We start from the raw sequence: 23917 nt of genomic DNA on the forward strand, positions 1-23917 counted from the left end.
CACACTGACTGGCAGCAACTCTCCAGGGTGTCAGATGGGACAGTTTCCAGCTTGGAGATGCCAGGGACTGAACTGGGTTGTCCTGCGTGCAAAGCGGATGCTCAGCAACGGGTTACGGCTCCTCCCCTCCCTAGGAAACTGCCTTATGCCCAGAGCTTGGAAGTATACTTTTAAAAAGTAATAAATTACAGTTAAAGTTACATGGTCCAAAAAAAGTAGTAATTACCGTTACAATTACAATTGCTCTGAAAGTAACTGATTACTTTACTTTTCCTCCAAAGTAATCACTACAATTACATTTCAGTTACTTTAAAAATGCCTACAAGGTGCTGGCCTTGGCTGCTGCACATCTAAGTAGCCTAAAACGACATTAAAAATAAACAAACACATACAGAGGTAGTGGAATAATTATTTTTATTCATAAGATAGCAATGGTGGTCTCTCCGCTGGTAAGGGTGGTGGGGAGGGAGGCTGAGGCCACTACGCAGATCTTTGCACATCAAACCAAGTGCAACCCCCCCTCAGCCAGCCAGCATAATCTCTCTCACTTAACCACCTCCCAGACCCTGCCCTGCCACCAACTAAGGGACACTCACTCAAGCAAACATTTTCCCCTGAGATGCAAAAAAGTTAAAATACTGCAAACGCAGCACAGTAGCCAGAGAGGGTGGTGGAGGCCACTTTGTGTGCCAAGTGCAAACACAGTATTCACACACAAACGTTGTCATCTTTCATCTCCACAGTTCTTTATCTCCATTCTGCTGCTGCCTCCTTCTCCTCCTTTATCCATGTTCTTGACCTCCAGATCCTTTTTCCCTCCACTCCATTCTTCACCACCACTATCCATTTTTTAAAAATAATTGTTTTCTCAGCTCCACCCCATCTCACTCTCTGCCTCCTCCCTCGTCGCCTCCTGCCCATCCACAGAGCATGAGGAAAGAGCGACACTGCACAGAAGCCCAGTTTGAGGCACATGATTTTCATCCACAAATCAGAGGAGCAGAAGACTTTCCCTGCCCCCCCCAAGTAATGCCCAAAAGTAATTCTGGAAACGTTACAATTACTCCACAAAAGTGGTAAAATTACTCCTAGTTCAATTACAATCAAAATGTAAAGGAATTACCCACTCGTTATTCAAAAAAGTAATGAATTACAAGTAATTCGTTACTTGTAACTAGTTACTTCCAAGCTCTGCTTATGCCTCTAGCTCAGTCTTATCCACACTGGCTGGCAGCCACTCTCCAGTATTCCAGACAGGAGTCTCTCCCAGCCCTACCTGGAGATGCTGCCGGGGATTGAACCAGGAGCCTTCTGCATGCAAGCCAGATGCTCTCCCACAGAGCTGCCCCACTGTATCTTCATGTAAGCAGGCCAGATAAGATTCCTCCTAATGCCGCTTCTTAAACTGTATCAGTTTGTGACCGGATCTTAGATCATTGAATAGCTGGTGGCAGATTCGGCTCTGTCCCATTTTCCCATTCTGGAGAATTAGGCCCAAATTAAATGTGACGCAAAAGGCCCATAGCTGCATCTCTTAACGTCTTTCTCTTTTGCAAAAAGCAGCTGTGTTGGGGGGGGGCTATTTAGATCAGGGCCATGGCACGGGGGGGGGAGGAATTAGCCCTTCCTTCCCTGCCTTTGTTCCCTAATGGAGACCACCCCTGTGGAGCTGCTTCTAGCCATGCAGGGGGCAACAAAAAAGCTCAGCAGGGTATTAGTGGTGGGGGGGAAAGGAGAGAGAGACCACCTCCCCCTGCGCTGGGACCCTGATCCAAACACCCTACCCCCACCTGCTTTTTGCCAAGGAAAAAGATGCTAGGAGATTTAATGGTGGATTTCCTGTGCCACATTCCCTTTAGCCCTTTAGACATGAAACAGGCCACTCTTCAGGTGTTCCAAAATGCAGGAACATGTCCTAGTGGTAAAGTTGCCATTGTAAAATGTTGGGACATTTCCAGCTACATATTGAGGTGCTGACTTACTTCAAGCCAGAAATGAGTAATGGTTGGATGCATGATCCCCCAGAGTACCTAGAGCAGGGATTGGGAACCTGTGGCCCTCTAAATGTTATTGGACTCAAGCTCCCATCAGCCCCAGCCAGCATGGCCAGGAATGATGGGAGTCAGAGTCCAGCGGCATCTAGAGGTTCCCCGTTGCCAACACTGGGGGGAATTTGCCATTTTCTTCCTATAAAGCCTGATGGGTCTCCAGTTTACTCGGAGAAGCAATTTTTGGTTGGAAAAGCTGAAGCTTAGGGTCTAAAAGTGGATGGGCGTGAAGGTAATTGAGTCTATCTGGTTCACATGTTGGGTTAGGTGGACCTGGGTTCAAACCCTTGCTCGGGCCATGAACAACCTGGTCAGATTCTCTCACAGCCTGGCCGGCCTCACTGGGTTGTTGTGAGGATAAGAACATTCGAGCATAAGAAAAGCCTGATGGATCTAGCCATCTAGTCCAGCATCCTGTTTTCACAGTGCCAACCAGCAGCCCATGGGAAACCCACGACCAGGACCTGGGTGCAAGAGCAATCTTCCCTCCTGTGGTTTCCAGCAACTGATATTTGTAAGCATACTGCCTCCACCTATGGAGGAAAAGCATAGCCATCATGGCTAGTAGCCACTGATAGCCTTTTCCTCCATGAATTTGTCTAATCCTCTTTTAAAGCCAATCAAGGTGGTGGCCATCACAGCCGCTTGTGGGAGTGAATTCCGTAGTTGAACTCTGCGCTGTGTGAGGAAGTCCTTTGTTTTGTCTGTCCTGAATCTTCCAACATTCAGCTTCATTGGATGTCTACGAGTTCTAATGTTTTGGGAGAGGGAGAAAAGCTTTTTTCTAACCACATTCTCCACGCCAAGTATAATTTTATACACTTCTGTTATGTCACCTCATACTTGCCTTTTCCCTGAACTTAAAAGCCCCCAAGTGCTGCGGCCTTTCCTCATAGGGGAGCCGCTCCATCCCCTTGATCATTCTGGTTTCCCTTTTCTGAACCTTTCCCAGCTCTACAATATCCTTTTTCAGGTGCGGTGACAAACTGTACACAGTATTCAGATAAAATGAGATAACTCCTTCCACGTACTAGCCAACCAAGTTCCATATTCCGTGCCTTCTTTGGAAGATGAGCATCTGGTTTAAATTTGTGAGTTCATTATAAAGTAGCATGGAGCATTTGGGAAATGTGCTTGTTTGTTTAAAAGCATTTCTAAACCCCTTAATCTTTTAAAAATCTGTCAGCAGTGCACGCACTTGGTAGAATATAAAAAGAACATCCATTAAAAGAAAAATGCAACCTAAAGTCAATTGAAGACCTGCATAGAAACATGTCAAAGCATGTCAAAGCAAATACAACAAAGTTTCAGGGGATTCAAGCTCAGAAAACAGGGTACAGTCTTATGGGTCAGGGAAGCTGGGGCAAAATGGCAAGACATCTGACATAACGGATAGCTGCTGCTTCACATATGGCAGAGGAAAAGGGAAGCCATCAGTGGCAGATGGTAGATCCATGTCAGTGGGGCAGTGGAATCCACTCTGGGTTTTAGTCCGAACATTCAAAGAGCTGTCCAATGGACTTTGGACAGCTCCTTGAACATGCAGACTAAAACCCAGAGCAAATGCCACTGCCCCACTGACATGGAGCTATCAGTTGCCACTGCACTTCACTGCACAGGGGCAACAGCAGAAATGCCCATTTTCAGGTCACTCCCTTATGATATTCTGTAGGAAGTGTGGTGGTAGAATTTCCCCAGATGATCAAAGTAGTCTTACAGATCTATTCAGAGGCAGGCGGTCTTTCAGGAATGCCGTTAAGCCAACCAGATTGTCCAGTGCAGGGTCTCCGAAGCCTTGGAGACTGCTGGGCCAAACTTTGTTGGGAGCTTGTGGGACAGCTGAAGGTATCAGCAATCTGCTGTACTAGAAAGACTGGCCTTTTTGTACAGCTCAGACTGGCAGCAGTTTCTGCTCCAGCAGGGGTGTAGTAGACCAGGGTCTTGAGGTTTTTTAGAACCATTACTTTTCTGAGAGCCAGGTCCCAGCAGGGTCCCTATGTCTCCAGTGTCCTATGTGCCAATCAACATGAAAGGGGAGTGTGTTAGCCACTGAGAAGAGTCTTCTAACTTGCTTCCTTGCATTTCTTGCTGATTGGAGCCAATCAGTGAAAGTACTTCCTATTTGTTCCTACTTCAAAAAGCCAACTTGTGGAAAGTGAGAATTCTGTAACTGTCAAAGAGACAGTGTATCCTGGTGATAGCATCCCATGTACATCATCAAGCAATTTGATGGCAGGAGGAGACAAATGTGTTGACACTGAATTCAGTAATTTAAATAATATCCCTTGACAGTGAAAAAGGCCAGTCGAATGGAGACAGTGACAGAGAAGCAAAAAGCACTATTCAAGCCTGGCCAGATTATTCTGTAATCTTAGAAGTGTTATAGTCTTAGCAGGGGGCATGGCTGTGACAATCATGAGGGGACCCTGCACTTGTGAATTTGCCACTATGCTACTGATTGCAGCTTGTTGGTGGATCTAGAGCCACCGTCCCCAACCTAGTGCATTCCAAAAGTTGCTGTGCCGCAGCTCACGTCATCCATGATCATTGGCTATGCTGGCTGAAGCTGATAGCAGCTGGACTCCCAATAGCATCTGAAGGGCCATAGGTTCCCAAAAACTGCTTTAATCACAGTGTTGCATGTTCTCCACTTTTCCCAAGTGGTGAGAAGCTCCATGGACAGTGCTCCTTGGGCTTTGTTCCCTTTATTTGATTGATTGATTGATTGATCAATTGATTGATTGATTGATCAATCAATCGATTGATTGATTGCATTTATATACCACCCCATAGCTGAAGCTCTTTGGGCAGTTTATAACAATTAAAAACATTTAAAACATATATACAAATTTTTAAATACACATTTTTTAAAAGCCATTTAAAAACACATGCTAAAATGCCTGGGAGAAGAGGAAAGTCTTGACCTGGCACCAAAAAGATAACAGTGTTGGTGCCAGGCACACCTCGTCGGGAAGATCATTCCATAATTTGCAGGGGAGCATCAGAGCACTGAAGACTTATGACATTTTATTTACAAACAGGCCAGCATAAAGTCAATGTCCCCCAATATCAAAACAGTCAGAAGGCACAGGTTGGGGAAAGCTGACCTAGACTCAGAGGAGTATCCAATGCATGTATTCCATTATCACCATGATTTACACTTGCGCAGGAGAACTCCCCCTCCTCCCTCTGTATGCACCCAGCACACTCCCCAAATCTACTCTGGAAGGTTGGGGGGAAACCCAGAATAGATTTAGGGGGGACATTCCATTGCTGCCAGTCAGTGTAGACAATAGAGAGCTAGATGGAGCAATGTTCTAAGGCAGCTTCCTATGTCCCTATGAATGAAAACTGAACTGAAAGGGATCCCTTTGACTCCATTGTTCATTCATTCCAAAACAAATTCATGTCCCTAGCATGAAAGCAGAAAGGCCAGAAGTACACTTGGCTACTCAGGGAGAAGGAGGCCTTTGCGCTACACATCCAGACTGCCAGCTAAGATCCCTGACAGGATCCCTGATTGTTTGGGCTGTGCAGTCCCTAGCAGTGAAAAGACAGCGGAGGCGTAAAATAATAACAAACATTTTCTTCTCTTCAAGTCTAGGGAAGTGACAGGTAAACGAAAGGGGGGGGGTTTGGTGAGTGCCGTTGCTCGACTTTATTCTTGGCAAGATTGCCACGGTGAAGCAAGCTTAGCAAGCCGACGGGGGAGTGTGCAATTGTTCCCATGTCAGGGCTGCAGCTAGAAACTGTGTAATTAGCCCAGAATGAATCAGCTGGTGAGATTGTCTCAGATTAGGAGGCTGGGCTGGCGGGGAGAAGACATCTAGGGTCTTAGGAGGAGAGTTGGGTTGCTCTTTGCAAAACAAGCTGGTCCCAGAACTCTTCTGGTTTGCAGAAAGGCCCAGCATTCCCAATGAATTCGAGAAGGTCTGGTCTGCACACGTGGCAGCCTGAGACGTAGGGATGGAAGAATCTGTCAGTGTGGGGTCTCTCAGTTTCTCAGTCTTAAATTCAGTTCTTCAGGTTTCTGTAGCAAGTTGCCTAAATAACTAAATAAATCCCCATGAAAGTTCTTCAGCATTTTGGTGTGAATGTCTCCTAACAAACACATTTTTACCTGCAGTTTTGACTAACATACACATTTTGCAAGCAATGTCTTCTAATATAATGCATTTTTGTATGTTATTTTCACTAATGTATTCCTTTTTATACACCTTTTCCCCTAATATATGCATTTTTGTAAACATTGTTTGGTTGGCGAACTGCATTGCAAAATCTGCGTAAGTGTGACTTTTGAAGAAGGCTGTGTATGGTTCTTATATTGTTTTGGAAAACATGAGTTTGAGAAATTTGGCTTTAAAAGCAGCCTGAATCTAATTTCTCCCAAATCCCTACTGAGGTCGTAGCGACTTCAAATTCTGTAAGACATTCTGTAGGCCAAAGGTATCCAACAGTTTTTCATACTTACCAAAATTGTGGTGAATATGTTAACATTTTCACCACATTGACAAAAAGGTTTTTCTAACTATGTTTTTGAGGGTAGAACAATTACACAATAATGTTTTGAATTATTTATTGATAGAATTAGTGAGAATTCTGACATATCTTTTCATTAAGTAGTACAAGGAAATCAGGCGTCAAATTAGTTAGATTACATCTCAACTCCACCTCCAAATTTTCATCCAATATCTGTGATCTATATTTTGTTTTTAACCACAGAAAAAGTTGATTCATGGAGCCATGTTGAACCAAAAATTGAAAACAGTTTGGGAATAACTATTTAGAGCCACAAACTCATTTTGGTTTAAAATACAAGTCCACACCATAACAACTGAATTATCTTTCAAATGTTGAGTGCTTTGAAGTAAAATCATATCCATCTCGAAAAGGTACCTCTCCAAAGAAAGAAGCTTTATAAGCTCTCGAGATAGTTGAGAATTGTAGATGTCAAAGTGAAATGGATCTTGCATGAATTCTGCATTTTTCAAAATCAGAAAAGCAAGTAGGACCCAAGGATGAATCTGTGAGTGTTAAGGGCGGAGGGTGGACACTTTTTTTTAACTGATACATGTATAACATAATTTTATTTAAACATTTATTCTTAAAAAATAGGTGGTAGAAATAAAGCACCAGTTGGCCACAGGTCAACAGCCATTTTGCGACCATGTTGGACACCAAGGCTGTAGACCCATCCAAATTACTTGTTTATCGAGCATTAGTCCCTATTTGCTCTCACAAAGCTTATGCGGAGGTTAGATTATATCTGGTCTTTGTTTGTTTGTTTATTTATTTATTTATTGCATTTATATACCGCCCCATACCCGAAGCTCTCTGGGCGGTTTACAGTAACTAAAAACATTAAAAACAAATATACAAATTTAAAACACATCTTCTAAAAACAATTTAAAACACAATTTAATTTTTTTTAAAAAAAATTAAAAACACATGCTAAAATGCCTGGGAGAAGAGGAAATATTTGTTGAGTGTTCTGATTTGTTTGCAAGGGGGTGTTACGATGAGTGTCCGTCCTGTGTTCAATTCTTGATTTGCTTGCAGACATATCGTCTTCCCATTAGACCTTTGTTCATCCCACACTTTTATATGCATTTCCCAGTCCGTTTCATTTTTAAAGTGGGTTTGTTCTGCTGGGACAACAGAGCGTTGTAATCCACTTTACTTGTGCAAATGAAAAGTTCTGGCATGCGTGTGAATCCTTCTTGCAAAATATAGTTTGAAGGTGACCAGAGTCCTGACACAGTAAAGGGGACCATACTACTTAAGGCTGAAAATAAGGAGTTGTGGTGGCTTGTTTTGAATGCTTCTCCCATGCAAACTAAAACACAACACCAGGAAATCAGGGAGAAAGGCTCCCTGCTGTTCTGGCTTTCTACTTGCAGTGAGTTTTTGTTTTGTTTTTTAATGTAGTGGAGCATCCAGACCCTCTCCCGCAACCTGACCAAAGGAAGAAGGGGTCTGTGAGACTTCCAGAGGGAGAGTCTCAACAGAAGAGGCCAGTCCCAAGTCTTGAGCAGGAGGGCTCAGATCCATGGTCTCTACCTCCCACTCATATTGTCCTCATCAGAGCCCTTGGGGAGGGCCATGGGAAGAGTCTTATTGGGCTTCTGGCCGCTTTCTGTGAGAAAACGGGATGTTGGGCTAGATGGGCCTTTGACTGATCCAGCAGGGATGTTCAGCACTTAGCTCAGGGATGGGGAACACGTTGCCCTCCAGATGTTGCTGGACTACTGGGACCATGATCCCCGGACATTGGCCATGTTTTTAGGGGCTGATGGGAGCTCGAGTCCAACACGGACTCATTTCATTGCAATCTAGTTTCATTTCAATCCAGCTCTTTCATGTATGTGTTGCCCATACATATCCACTTCTTGATGATGATGATGATGGTGGTGGTGGTGGTGGTGATTTCCATTTATAGATCACTTACTATCTAAAAGATCTCAAAGCGGTTTACAATTGAATACACAAGGTACAATTTAAAAAATCAAATTAATTTACAAAGCAAAATACATAAACAATATCCATATACATAAGCACAGTATAAAAGTCAGAATTCACCAAGAGAAGTCCATAAGCCGCCCTCTCCACTCTATGAAAGTGTCAGAAAACTGAAAATATGTTGACCATGGAGGAGGGCGACAAGCAGGTCAAAGGTTATTGCTCCCCTGGTGCGGCTTGCCGCCATTTCTCTTGCCTCTCCTTCCTCTGGGGGGGGGGAGGGCGGGGGGAGCACCCGCCGGCTGTGAGGGCCCAGGACTCAAGCCTCAGTGGGCCTGTGTGTCCATTGTTCTGAAGGCGGAGCATCTCTCTAGGAGCAGGTTGTGATCAGAGAGCAGAACTGGCTTCAGCTGGGGGCTAAAGAGGGTGGCCGTCATGCTGATGTTAATGGGGGACTGCATGTGATCCCCACAATAGGGAAAATCAGAGGCCCACTCTGCCTTCTCTGCATAGCTCCAGTGAATGGTCCCATGGCCAGGAGGACCTGCCTTCCAGGGGGCCCCCTCCAAATCTTCCTCCTGAATTGTAGAACTGGAGGTTATTTTGAATGCCGCTTCTCAAGAAACAGGAAAATTGCTCATTTACACCCAGATGGTCTCATTTATTTGATTAAGGTGCAAGAGGAGGGAGGGCAGAGGGATGGGGGGGCAACCTCGAGATGGCAAAGAAGCCAATTTTAGGCTTCTGCTAAAAGAAAATAGCAGGCAAGATCGACAGCTAGTGAATCTTGGAGGGCGCATGGTTGCAATGGCACAAATTCACATTTAAATTTTTAAAAACTAGGCTACGATAATGGAAGAAGGTCAAAGCAATGACCCGGTGGACTAATGCAGTGACAGGCCTCCCTCCCCCCTTTGGTGACACACAGGTTTTTGGGGAGGGGGAGAATGAAGAGTGGTGGCACACAAATGATCATGAAATCTTTCCCCTCTCCTCATGTTGGATAATTTTCAGCAGCAGATTGTGCAAAGAAAAGGGGGGGAAAGTGGCAGCCTGACATTTGTTCTGTCTGTTTCTCCATTCATATCTTTTGCGGCCAAGACATCCATAAATAAACTGGTTTTTAACCTGATCCAGCTTTAGTTGTCGGCAATTAGTCCTGCATAACAACCAGTGGCCAGTTCTGGTGTGAAGGCCCACTGAGGATCACCTCAGGTAGAATAGCTTCTGCTGTGCCTATCCCTTTAAGGTGGCCTCGATCCACCTCCCCAGGAGCCAAGACTGCTGCTACTCAAGAGAAGCAGGCCTGAGCAGGAAGCAGCTGTGGGGAAGGGGTGCTAATGAAGGGCTCTGGAAGCTCAGGGTTTAAATAGCCCAGAGGAATCAGGTATGAGAAGTAGGGGTGGAAAGTGGCTTCCTGAAGGGGAGGGGGACCAGAGCAGAGCAGAGCAGACCAGACCAGACCAGACCAGACCAGACCACCTTCTCTTGGTGCCACCACAGCCCCTTCTCCAAATTGCAGGAAGACACAGACCCCCCTGGTTTCTCCAACCCTATTAGGATTTGGGAGGACCTGGCCATTGGGGTGGTCTCAGGCTGTCTTAAGAAGAGGCCAGCTGCAGAGCCCCTGACCTTTCATTTGTTGTAGTTTGGTATACATTGCAGCTGAGTGCAGAAATAAATAAGTTGGTAAGACTGTCGGTTGAAAGAGTAAAGAACATTGAGGTTTGTTACTACTGGGATGTATGTCTGTAGTCAGACATACATGTGGCCATTGTAGAGCCATGAGGCTCCCAGGCACTATCTCTGACTGACTAGGATGGAAGAGGAAGGAAGTAAAGCCCGAGGAAAACCAAACAAGTAGTTACTAAAGAAGGAATCAGCAAGGGAAGAACAGGTTGCCGTTCTGTCTGTTGCCCACCCCTTGTTCAAGTTACTTGTTTCAGATGTTGGTGCTTTACTTCCAGCATCATTCCCCAGACTCTGAAGCCTTAGGAGTATCTTGAAATGCACCAACTGGAAAGCGGGGCTGCCTGCTGGGGAGAGCAAGTGGAGTTGGGGGCCTGATCCTGTATCTAATATTATTCATTATTATTTATTTATTAGATTTATATCCCACCCTTCCTCCCAGTGGGAGCCTCAATAAGTTGCAAAGTAGCTGCCCTTTGCTTTTCCCTTCCTCCTTTGGGATTTTGCACTTATGCCTTCCATGGAGAACACGGCCCCTCAAAAATGCAATATGCCCTTCCATTGGATGGCCCCTCAGATGACAATATTGGAGATCTGAAGCCAAGATTCCACACTTACTGGTGAAGAAGAGGAATCTGCCCGGTGGGGCAAGGAAAAAGTTTTAGGGCAGGGGTTGTTGGAATGGGAGGCAACAACCCTTGTAGCTAGTTGTCTGAACCAGTGGGGGGAAGGAATGCTAGACAGAAAGTGGCCCTTGTGTTCCTCTCATTGATTCTCTTGTAACTTGATTGTTTGTTTGTTTAGCCTCTCTTCCTCCTCCTTCGCAGACCGCATCTCTCCTTTGTTCTCTCTCCATGTGGAAGGATGTGTCTCTCTGAGAGATGGCTATATACGCTGGCAGTAAATAAACCTTAGCTTTTCCTTCTCACCTTTACCAGTGGTCTTAACAGGCTGATTTGTTGCAACTGCTGTGTAAGTGGACTACTACTAATAGGTTTATAGGCCCAGATTGCAGCAAGCAACTTCAAAAATCCGTAGAAAAAAACGTGTGTGTGATTCTACAATGATTTCACAAACTGGTAGCATTAACATGCACAGCTTGGTGCCAAAACTGGAACCAGATAAATTTCACACATGGCTGTATCAACTGGAGACTGTTTTGGATCATGAAGGACTCCTGGAGACAGCAACAAAACAACAGCTGGAGGGAGCAGATGCCGCGGAATGGGAAACAAAGTACAAGCGAGCAAAGACCCATTGCTTTAGTGACTCCAAGATAGTGCAGGTAAGAAAGGAAAGGCAGAAAATGGTGTGCTAGAGGCTTTAAATAATATGTACAAAAAATGGGCATACAAGATCAAATTCAATGTTATAAGCAACTATTCACGGCCCAGCTGAGACAAGGAGCTCCCCCTCTTCTTCATGTAACCAGATTGCTGGATCTAATGCAAAAAAGTCTCTGAAAGTGCAGGAGTTTTAAATGACCAGGATAAGATTGCTGCCTTGCTGGGATCATTACCAGAATAATATGCTGCTTTTATATCTGGAATTCCATAAAGGAAGCCACAGACCTGAACTTACAAGATCTGAACAGGGTGGTTCATAACAGATGCTCTTGGAGGTCGCTGATTCATAGGGTCGCCATAACTCGTAGTCAACTTGGAGGCACATAACAACAACATCTGGAATGAATACTCAAAGAAATCCACAATTTGCACAAGTAACCTCAGACTGTAGAAGAGACGTAGAATAGTGTCTGTATAGAGAGAACCAATCTAGTGGATCAAATTAGACTGCACAGGAGAGACAAAGGGATAGGAGATTTGCATGTGGTCAGAAAGCAGGACACAGGGATTTGTGTGCAGCCAATTGGAGAGGAAAGCCAAAGCTGACTGTTCCCTATGTGGGAAAGGAGGACATTTCAGACGGGATTCTAAGAACACCCTTTTGAAAAAGCAGGCTAGCACAGAGGAAGAATGATTTTAAAAACAGCAAGCCCAGAGAACCTTCTGAATGGCATGGAGACTTTACAATAACACAAAATAATCATGCTAAGAACACCTGGATTGTCAATTCTGGTGCATCCTCACATATGTGTTGCAATGAACGTTTTTTCAGTGAAATCGACAGAAATGAAAGTGGACATATTTTTGTTGCTAATGGAGCATCTATTGCAATACAAGGATGTGGACAAGGCAAACTAAAATTTAAGGATCATACAGTTGGTGTACCAAATGTGATGTTTCTTCCACAACTGGATACAAATGTGCTTAATGTCTCAAAACTAAACAAAGGTTTTGGTGTGCACTTCAGTGATGGAATTTGTGCTATAAGTGCTGATGGACAAGTCTATGCCAAACCTTTTCAGAAAAATGGAGTGTGTGAACTTGACTCTATACAAGAACAAGAAAACAAGATGTTGTAGAAGCAAATTTTGTCTTACTTTATGGCACTAATGCTTCGGTCATCATGATACAAATGCCATACTTGATCTGGAAAGGAAGGGCCTAGCCAGAAACATGGCAGTTTAAGTGTGCAACTGCAGCACAGACAGGTGTGCAAACCATTAAAAGGGAAGGGTACAAGGCCCCCCATTCTAAAGCAAAGTGAAAGACTCACTAAAAGGCCATTAGAACTGATAAGCCAGAGTTGTGTGGACCAATTTAGACACCAGCTAAGATGGCAATGCTTACATTTTAATATTGGTGGATGATCTTTCCAAGTATTTCATCATTTACTTGCTCAAGGAGAAGAGCCAGACCCTGCAGCTGCTTAAGGACTATGTGGTGACAAATTTGGCAGGAAACCTGAGGCTCTAGACCAGCCTTTCCCAACCAGTGTGCCTCCAGATGTTGTTGGACCACAATTCCCATCTTTCCTGACCATTGGCAATGCTGGCTGAGGCTGATGGGAGTTGTGGTCCAACAACATCTGGAGGCACACTGGCTGGGAAAGGCTGCTCTAGACAGACAATGGGAGTGAGTACATGTTGCACCACACCCAGGCGAACTTGAGAGAGCAGGACATAGCACACAGACACACAATTCCCTATGCACCTGAACAGAATGGGATTGCTGAGAGAAGGAACTGAAGCCTGATGGAGATGGTCAGTTGTTTGTTGCTGGATTGGAGAGAAGCTGTGATGATAGCCACGCACCTGCAAAACCAATTGCCAGCCAAGAACAAAGGCAGGACACCCTTTGAACTGTGGCACTCGAGAAAGCTGAGTATGGGGCATATCAGAGTGTATGGTTCCAAGGCCTATGCAGTTAAGATGTTCTCTCCACATGTAGGGACACGTCTCTCTGCGCTCCCACTGAGGGAGATGGCTATGTATGCTGGTATTAAATAAACCTTTACTTTTCTTTCTCTCTTTTGCCAGTGATCTTACCAGACTGATTTCTTTGCAATTGCTGTGTAACTCAGCTGACTTGCAATAGGGGTGGGGTGTCTTTTTTAGTCAATTACCTTCTGGGGGTCATGTGACAGTGATGGGAGTGGCCAGAGGCAAAAGTGGGTGGAGAAACTAATGTAAATGTTACCTTTGTGCAGTAGGCTAGTTTCTACACGCACTCACACACCCCTCTCTATCCCTTGTCCAGACAAACAAGAGGCATTATTAGAATTCAGGGACACATTCTGGCCAGGTAAAATCATTCAAGGGGTGTGTGAAGCAAGGCCAATGAGTAGAGTGGACTGGGGAAGGGAGGTAGCCTCGAAGAGTCCCAAGAGCCAGATAGAGAGGCTTGGAGGGCCACATTTGGCCCTCAGGCCCAAGGATCCCTGCCCATGCTCTAGGACATGGCTGCTGGGGAAGGACAGGCTCTTTCCAGCCAAGTAGTGAGCCACATCAAGGGCTGATTGGAAGAGGTGTTACACCCACAGTCTGGGGGAAGCCAGTGAAAATTTGACAGGCGGGTCAATATGACATCATATGATTGGCAGGCAGGCAAGGACACCCACCTCTGCTTCCCATAAGTCTCAGTGGTGGAGTTGAAAAGGGCAGGGGAGAGACTTGGAAAAGCATCTTCTAGGTCTCCCCCTCCCCCTTTAATTCCCCAATCACAGAGATTTAAGGGTAGGGAGGGTAGACTTGGAAAAGACTTTGAGACAGCCCCCACACTCCTGTTTGAGCAAATGGGAGGGCGGGAGCTGTCTTAAAGCCATTGCAAAAGCCTCTTTGAAATAGCTTGTGTGTGAGATCTACACTTTTGCACAAGGCCTTAATCCCTGCCCAGCTGGTCAGTGGGAACAGGATCATGCACTCAAGGCAGGATGAAACCCTGTCCGCCTGCCCATCGACTGGCATCACTGGTGATGTCAGTGGGTGGGTGGGAGCACGTGGTTTGGGGAATATGACCTCACAGGCCAAATTGGACCCCCTGGTGGGCCATGATTGGCCCAAAGGCCAAAGGTTCCCCACCCATGATGTTGAATGGTGAGCTAGATGGACCATTGGACTGACTCTAGGAAGCAATGTCCCTGTGTTCCCTGTACTTTGACAGCATTTGGAGGGCATGGAGAAGACTTGATAGATCTGGCTGCACAAACCTGGTACAAGGCACCTTCCAATATTTGTGTCATCTCCAGCTTTGCTTTCTCTCTCATACTCTTTCCTTCTTCCCCCTCATCCACGCTGAATCATAGCCAGGCTTACCTGGGCTGCTGCTTGGCAGCTCTACAACCTGCCACCGTGACTCAGATGTGTTAATTAGGACCAGGCCAAGCTAGTCCGGGTTCCTTGGCAGGCGGCTTCCTGGGAGATGTATGAGCGTTCCAGATAATACGGTTCTGATTATTTTTAGACTCATCTGAAGTGTAAAAGTGGGTCATTCAAAATTTAGGAAAACAACTTTTAAGAAGGTGGGCTGAGTGGCGGTGGTGGATAATTCTCACTGTGCGGCTTTCACTGCACTAGGGATGGAGGAGAATGTCTGCTAAATCAAACTTGTTACTGCATTTTGACATAATCTGACAATCCGTTCTCTTTTCAGACCAGCATTGATTTCTTGCAGTGGGTCATCGCTGTCATGCCTTCTTGCAGGATGCTCCATTCCATTCAACTCCCCCCCCCGTTTTCCATCCTACCCACCCACCCCTCACTCAAGTCAGCATTCCACTGAGCATGCTCAATCCTTAGTCCTGTGCTGTTTCCCCCACCCCACCCTTAGGGATTTTTCTGAGGTTTTTATTACTATTGCTTTTACTGCTGCAAATCTTGGGGTCACCCTAATCCCATTAATGCTTCCTCCTTGTGTACAAGCAGTGCCATTTGTTCATTATTTATTGTATCCTATTTATTAAATGTCTATACCACCCTTTGTCACGCAACCTCAGGGTGATTTACAGCAGGAAAAACAACAATCTACATTGCCTGTTCTTAACATAACATCTATGCCATACGAAATTTAAAGCAATTGAAATAAGAAGACATATAAAATACAAAATCTTAGCTATAACTATAAAACAGAGTATATATATAACAGGCAACAACCTAAGAAATTTGGGAAGGGAAAATCAGGAGCAGGGTACATAAGATGCAGGAACCATGTACAAGTGCATCATCTGTTCTCTGTACAAAAGTAGAGCTTAATTCCTCGCTCCCGCCTTCACAGAAAATGAGAGCACACCTGGGAGCTTTCCTTTCCTCTCCCTGGGAGATCTGCGCTTCCCTGCCTCTCACACAAGGTCCTTCCTCCCTCATCAGGTGGGTGAAGTCCTTGCCTCCCCAATGGCATCCCCTTGGGGTCTCCCTTGTGGTGACCCCCTTTCGTAGGCACATCCCTGGGCAGCCCCTTGCCTGCACCATGACCAGCTTCTCTCTTCTCATCATAATTGGCACCCTCCCATAAATCAAATCAACAGCGAATTAGTGTAAAAAAATAAATAACAACAGTCTTAGAGGGTAGCTTCAGCCATCAAAGGGCAGGGAGTAAGACAGTTGAAGTTCACCTCTCTTTTTCTTTCCTTGATAACCCAGCTGCCAGCACTTCTGTTGTTTGGCTACATAAACAACAGCACCCATAGCCTGAAGATCAGAAATAGAGGGAATGGTAATGATATAATTAAATGGAGCCTCCAAAGCCAGGGGCAGTATATCTCTAAATACTTGACGCTGGAGAGAAACAGTGGTAGAATGTCACTCTATTTAATTCTTCACTTATTTAAGGCATTTATATACTGTCTAATCATTTGCATTCTTAGTGCTGACCTGATTGTGAGCTACTTAGAGGCATCCGACTAGGGGCACTGATAGGAACAGGATACACAGACCCTTCGAGTGATCCAACAAGGCAATTCTTGCATTCAGAACTGGACTCCTGACTTCCTGCCCGTTCTTTTAAAGTCTGGAATTGGCATTCAGGTTAAAAAAAGTGATGCTTATTTTCCAGCTGAGGAAAGGGCTCTTCCAGACATCCTCTTTATTTTGCATCCACAATGATTTGTGCTCACAATGATATTGTGGCAGTTATATGCAATCCCACCTTCAGTACTGTTTGCAAATTGTTTTGGGCAGACATAGTGTGTCATCTCCAATTGGTGCATGTCCTGCATTTTCTTGCCGAAATCCTGTAACTTTTCATACAAAAAAAGTTCTGGCTTTGGTTTGTTGTTCTGATATAGTGCAAGAGGTGCCCCTCCAGATCACACTAATGCGGCAACTCTGGGGAAGCATCACAGAACAACTAATAAAGTGGAATGATGTGTGGATGATCTGCTGGCACTCCACCACTAGTGGACTGTTATTGCATCAATGACATGTTGCAGGCTACACCTGTAAAAAAATAGTCTGGCGGGGCCCTCAACAGGTTTGTGGGAAAGGGTGTGCAAGGAGGCCGGTGCAATTTGCCACTCCTCTGCTGATATGGAGGGGTAAATCTGTCTCTCTTCCTACTCCCTTGTTGCAGGAGTTCTACTGATCCTGTGGGCCATGAGGTCATCTGGGCGTTGGGAGCAGGCTGTCGGGACATCATCTCCTTACAGGTTGCGCCATTGCACCCTTGGTAAGAATGTCAGAGTTTGCATCCACACTGGTACTTAGACATCCCTCTCTCTTGTTTATCCATGCACACAAACATATCAGGGGAAATATCATCAGGGTGATTTTCACTGAAGAAATGGTGTTGGGAGAGGGGAGGGTTAAACCCTGTTCCGCTTAGCTGCATGGTTCTGTTTAGTTTTAGTTTTCTTATTCTTTTACATTGTTGTTGTATTTTATTATGGAATTTTTGTATATATTTGCACTTTGTTGTACACCGCCCAGAGAGCTATGCTAGTCAGGCGGTATAAAAATCTAATAAATAAATAAATAGAGTGCAGAGATAACTGATCTGTTTAGACTGGTTGTTGAAAGAACAAAGAAACTTAAGGTTTATTACTGCAAAGTCATACATACAAAAGCAGCCATGCGGCCTGCACTCAGCAAGGCATTACTAACTAATGGAGAACAAAGACAGGAAGAGAAGGGAGGAAGGGAGGAGCAAAGCCTCCAAAATCAACTTTAGAGGAGGAATCCGCAGAGGGTAGAATAGATTGCCTTTCTGTTTGTTGTTTTCCCCAAGAATCCTGGGAACTGGAGTTTGTGTGGGGTGCTAGGAATTGTAGTTCTGTGAGGTGTAGACTATAGTTTCCAGAATTCGTGGAGGAGGGATGTCATATGCTTTGAATGTAGGATGTGTAAGCAGCCTCGATGTGAGAAAGAGAACCATTACCAATCTTGCAATGGCATGTCTAGTTGCAGGGAGTTCTGTGGTTTCCTTCACCTATTTTTTTAAAGTTAATGTTGGCTCAGACAGGCAGTGGCTCAAGATAAAGAAAGGGCAGGCAGAAAGCGGCCGCTCGGTCCCTTCTCCTCCAGACATTTTTCAACTCAAAATTGCCCTCCTCAAAGTGCTTTTTTACCTGCAGGAGGAATGGTGCAGGGAAGCTACGGAGGCCACATATCTTTCCCCTTGTGGATGATAAAACAACTTGCTACCTCCATTGTCGGAGGCAGTATGCCTTTAAATACCAGTTGCTGGGATTTGCAGGTGGGGGGAGCATTGTTGTCCTCATGGTCTGCTTGTAGGGTCTCATAGGCCGTTGGTTGGCCCTGTGAGAACAGGTTGCTAGACTAGATGGGCTATTGGCCTGATCCAACAGGAATCTTCAATCCTGATGCTGGTTAAGTTGTTTTTTAAAAAAGGAAATAGAAGAAAGAAACTTTAAAAAAATGTTTTAAGATGATTGTTTGGGAGCACAGTCTAAACCAAAATCTGTAGTGAAGATCCAAGGCTCAATTCCCAGAACCTCCAGGTAACAGGATCAGATGCCTGGGCTGGAAAAGACCTTTGCTTGAAACTTTGGAGAGCCATCTGTCAGTCAAAACAGGCTGTGCTAGGCTAAGTGGTTCAATGGTCTCAATATAAGACTGTCTAGACCAGCCTTCACCCACCCGATGCTCCCCAGATTTTTGGACTAAAACCTCCAGCCCCAGCCAGCATGGCCATATGATGCTGGGCTGATGGGAGCTGTAATCTAAAATATCTGGAGGGCACCAGGTTGGAGAAGTGTGGTGTAGACCAGCTACTGCAAGATGTTATGCTGCGGGTGCAAAAATTGCACTAGCTGCCAATTAGCTACTGAGATAGTTTCAAGGTGTTGGTAGTGGTGTACAAAGCTCTATGCAGCTTGGGAGCAGGATACCTAAAAGATAATCTCGCTGCTTATATATGAAATCAGTCACTACGCCGTGCAGATACCATCTCATCAGGAGATCCATTGTCCTGCCCAGAGCTGAAGGACCCTGACTGAGGCGAGGTGTTGTCTTTCTCTTTTTTTATTAAAGTTATAGTTACATCCAAAGCGGTGCGCTTCATTCACCTGTCTGCTCTAACTCACCGTGGATCCTAACTATGCTAACTAAGCAGTCTCTGCAGTGTTTGGGGAGAGATGACTCTGCACTTGTGCCTTGGGACACACCAGATTAAATAGGGAAGGTTTTTGCGTGGAGGCAGTGGCTCCTAGCCCTAACCCTAACCTCTGGAGTTCCACCTTTTGAAAGTCTCTCTTCTTGCGCCTCTTCACATGGGGCGAGGAGGGACAAGTTTCAGATGGCCCATCATACTGTGGAGCTTCGCTAGGTGACAGTGTGGCCTCTGGAAGCTGAATGCTGACTGGCTGGGAAGCATTTGAAGTACCTGGTGGGGATTCTTGCATGGGTGTGGATGGCACGATCAGGGAGTCGCTTCCCAACTGTTCTGGCATTGGACTCACAGGAGGGGCAGGAGCTGCCTCCGAGGAGGTACCGGGCATGGGAGTTTGAGGTCTGCCCAACCCCTCCACGCTTGTCCCCCTTCCTCCAACTTCCCAAAGAACCTTGTCCTCATCTGACTCCCCTCCCTGATCTAGCTCTCCCTCAGGCTGGGGGACAACATCCATTCCATACGATGTAAAAATGAGCCCTTTTGTGTGGTAGCACCTACGGCTGGTGGCTCTGTGTCAGTAGGCAGTGGAATCCGCTCTGGGTTTTAGGCTGAACGTTCATGGGGCTGTCCAAGGTGTTTCACATTGTTTCAGCACTTTGGACAGCTTCTTGAAAGTTCAGACTGAACCCCGGAGCAGACATGGAACTACCAGCTGCCACTGCTTCTCAATACACAACAGACAGGTGCCATCTCTGTTGTCTTTTCAGCACCCAGTGAAGACTTTCCTTTTTCCAAAAAAAAGCCCTCTAAGTGGAGATCTTTATCTCTATCTGTATCTGTATTGGACTTTTATTTATTTATTTATTATTTGATTTATATCCCGCCCTTCCTCCCAGCAGTAGCCCAGGGCGGCAAACAGAAACGCTAAAAACACTTTAAAACATCATAAAAAGACCTTAAAATACATTACACATTAAAAACATTTTTAAAGCATAAAAAGCATCTTTTAAAAAAAAGGTTAAAAACATTATTAAAGAAAACATATTAAAAGCAATTCTAACACGGACGCAGACTTGAAACTGTTTTTACACATGTCACTGTTTTAATAGATATTTAATTGCTCTTAGTTGTTTTTACTACATGGAATTGTTTTTCATTGTCTGTATTGTTGATGTTTTAATGTGAAATAGCTTTGTGATATTTTATGGGAAGCGACTCATAAATGGAATGTAAATAAATAAATAAGACAAACTGCCTGGTCTCATCAGATAAAGAAAGGAAAGGCGCCATCAAAGATAGGCTTCAAATTGGTGTCAGTTTAGATTTTTTCTTAATGCAAATGAAATATCTAAAACAATTTGAGAGATGCATTCATATCCATTCCCTTCCCCCACCAACCCCCATATGTGATAAAATTGCCTTCTAAAAAACATCCTCTTCCATTGCTCTTTACTTAGGGGGAAAAAACACAACTGAAATTAAATTACATCTATTTTCACTGCACAGAACTCCCATAAACCAGAATAGATGACACATTCTTTTCCTAATTTGCACCTGTTAATGACATTATGTAAATTGGGATGCTTTGATCAGCTTTTCGTCTGCGTTCTTTCTCTCTCTCTCTTTTTAAAAAATTCTCTTCCAGCCAGCAACCAACCCGCTTTAGCAACCGCTGTCTGCAGATGATTGGCCGATGTTGGCCGCATTTAAGAGCGCTGGGTGTCGGTGGAGCAGGCTGCGGCGTGCAAGGATTGGCTTCCTTAGGTAAATCTGACCTCTTCATGGTGTTAGAAGTTTGTTTGCTTTTAATAATGTCATGCACATACTCACATCATCATCAAGGACCTTTTCATTTCATTTTGTTTAGTTATTAAATTAAATTTGTTGAATTTATATCCCAGTTAAAACTACATCATACCGTAACAAACCATTAAATAACACCCCTCACCGGATCGTCACCTTGCGGTGGTGAGTGGGCTTGTGTGTTCCAATGAACCCCGTGAGCGATGCCATCAGGAGTCATGTACTCCCAGCAGGGTCACCCACGTCTGTAAGGTCAAGGGAGAGGAACCAGACAAAGAACGATCCAAGAAAGTCCTCAACGGCGGAACAGGCGGAGGATAACAATGTGTATGTTACAACGGCTGTGACGGCAGAAGAAGGCTGCAGCAGATAAAAGACTTCCAATCGTCCTGGTATCCATGCCATTGGATCAAAGCCTTTTTCTGTCAAGATTGTGTGTTGATCGTCATGCGCCGATCTCCCCACATAAAACAAATTCATGCACAGGCGTCTTCCAAGCAAATCCATCTGGAAACCTATGTCCTCACTGTGGGAGGCTGTGTGGATCCAGAATTGGCCTCCACTGTCACTTATGGACCCACCGTTAAAGACCTTATCTTGGAAGACAATCTTACTCAGCCACGAGTGATCGCCAGTGAAAATGTATTTTTTTTATTTCTTATTCTATGGAATGCAGATTGTAATACATTAAGTTGCAATGTAAGCAATATAATAAGCAAAATACAATTAAAATTAGATAGCATCTAGCACAGTGCCTTGCAACCGCTACAACAAACAGAAAAATAATTACGCGGTCTGCCAAGATCATCAGCAGTTTTCAAGTGGTCCACAGGGAAACAAGTTTGGAGACCCCTGGTGTAGATCATGGTGAGCTAGATGATCCGGTGGTCTGACTCAATACAAGGCACCTTCCATCCTTAGCAAAGCCTTGGGATAGTGGTTCAAGATGGGAGCCTGGGGCCTAACAGAGAATTCTCCAACCCAAGAGGTATGCGCTGGAGTTGAACGTCTTGCTGTCTTGACCAGGCTGGACTTCTCCTATTTCTAGCAGGCCTAGCCAATCTGGAGGCTCTGTGCTGCCTGCCATTCACAGGAGGCAATGTTGCACAGCCTTAACTCTTTATGCACCTGACGACAGGTCCAAGGATGGAACATGCAGGTCTCCAGTAGCTCAACCCTAGCCTCAGGCAAAGAGGCTCCTCACAGAGGCCACCAGCATTCCAACAAGTGCTGAACCGAAATGTCTCAGAGGGAAACTTCCTGTTCAAATTGGAAGGGAGGAGGTGAAATCAGGGGCCAAAAGCCCCCATCAATTTTGCAGTGAGGGGTGAGAATCGAATGTTGGGCTGGGGGCCAAACCCACCATTGGGCCCTGGAGTTTCTTCTGGTGGCAGCAGCATCTGATGCTCACCATTTTCCTTTCCAGAAGCCCCTGGGAACTACATGATGTGAAACCTTCACACAGGTGGGGATGGGGATTCTTGGGGGGGGGGAATGGTAGCCCCAATGGGAGAGCACCAGGTGACTTTGATGAGTTTCACAGCTTCACCCAAAAAGTTCAAGTCCCCATGACTATAAAAGGGAAGGGGGGCGATTTTGCTCAGCAGTGTAGCTAAGCAGAAAGTGATTTGCACATAGGAGGGGTGGATGGAAGAGAAATTGGTTTCAATTCAGATTTGAATGCAAGCCTAAGTTACACTTTGCGAATCTGTATAAGAACGTAGCACAGCCATCCTTTGAAATTTGCACTTCCCTGAATTTTCCAATGGAGTTCTCCAAACAAAGGATGTGTGGGAAAATGTGTACATTATGGACATCTGCATAAAAATGTTAGTGAAAATAACATATAAAATGCATTGTATTAAGGCAAATCCCTTTCAAAAATGTGCATGCCAGCGAAAAATTGCATACAAAAATGTAAACATTAGAAGAAATTTGTACTGAAATGCTGACGAATTTTTCCGAGGACTTCTTTTTTAAAAGACCAAACACAAATTGGTGTAGAAATGTGGGAAACTGAACTTAAGACTGGAAAAATACAAGGAATGAGGAGAAACCAAAACAGACACAGTTGAAGGGATCACTCAACACAACTCTCATGTGATGGTAGCATCTCTTTGACGTGCAACAAAGGTGTGGTCCAGCTAATTCATGAATATGTCTCTTCCTTGCTAGCCCGAAACTGCATGCGTCTGCAAGTTCTGGAGCTGGACCATGTGACGGAGGTTAACCAGGAGGTGGCAGCTGAGGTGTGCCGGGAAGGCTTGAAGGGGCTGGAGATGCTGGTTCTGACGTCCACCCCTGTCACCCCCAAAGCCTTACTGCATTTCAACAGTGAGTAGAAACTATGGGATTTGCCCCTACAAGAAGCAGTGATGGCCACTCACCTGGATGACTTTAAAAGAGGATTAGACAAATTCAAGGAGGGTCAAAGGCTATCAGTGGCTACTGGCTGTGCTCTGCCTCCATGGTTGGAAGTGGTATGCTTCTGAAAAGCAGTTGTCGGTAGCCACAGGAGGGAAGAGTGCTCTTGCATTCAGGTCCTGCTGGTGGACATCTGGTTGGCCACTGTGAGAACAGGATGCTGGACTAGTTGGGCCACTGGCCTGATCCAGCAGGCTCTTCTTAGCTTCTTATGAACTCCAGTGTGGGGCTGCTTTGCAAATGGTGGGGTTCCTGCGATGTTCCTGGACTGGATGGATGAAGCCCCAAGTTTGCACACCTAGGAATGGATTGCTACAACATTTGGAGACAGCCATCTAACTATCAGCTGAGATGTTAGAAGGTTTGACGCTCAGTGAGAGGGTCACAGGAAACTCAAGAGGTCAGTCATTGTTTTTATAGGTGGCTGAAAGAAACTCACAGGGCCTGTCTGCACTACAAGGAAGTATAAATTTATAGCAGTTTAACCATCTGGTCTTCCTCCAAACAGGAGTGGAATTCATGGGGAGGGTCACAGCTGCCTACCTAATTGTTTTCTAGACAGATGGGCCCAGCTTATCTTGTTATGAT

General features: G+C 45.0%; 1 protein-coding gene across 1 annotated transcript in view; it reads left to right on the forward strand.

Annotated features, from left to right (window-relative positions):
- The window catches only part of FBXO41 (F-box protein 41), a 56133-nt gene that overhangs the window by 25855 nt on the left and 6361 nt on the right, over window positions 1-23917 (forward strand). Inside the window, exons 8-10 of the mRNA XM_061584928.1 lie at window positions 17105-17200; window positions 20748-20866; window positions 23081-23239. Coding sequence (XP_061440912.1) covers window positions 17105-17200; window positions 20748-20866; window positions 23081-23239 — 374 coding nt within the window. The remainder of the gene's footprint in view (window positions 1-17104; window positions 17201-20747; window positions 20867-23080; window positions 23240-23917) is intronic.

The sequence above is a fragment of the Rhineura floridana genome, chromosome 9 (genome assembly GCF_030035675.1).
Source record: "Rhineura floridana isolate rRhiFlo1 chromosome 9, rRhiFlo1.hap2, whole genome shotgun sequence".
NCBI classification, from domain to species: domain Eukaryota; kingdom Metazoa; phylum Chordata; class Lepidosauria; order Squamata; family Rhineuridae; genus Rhineura; species Rhineura floridana.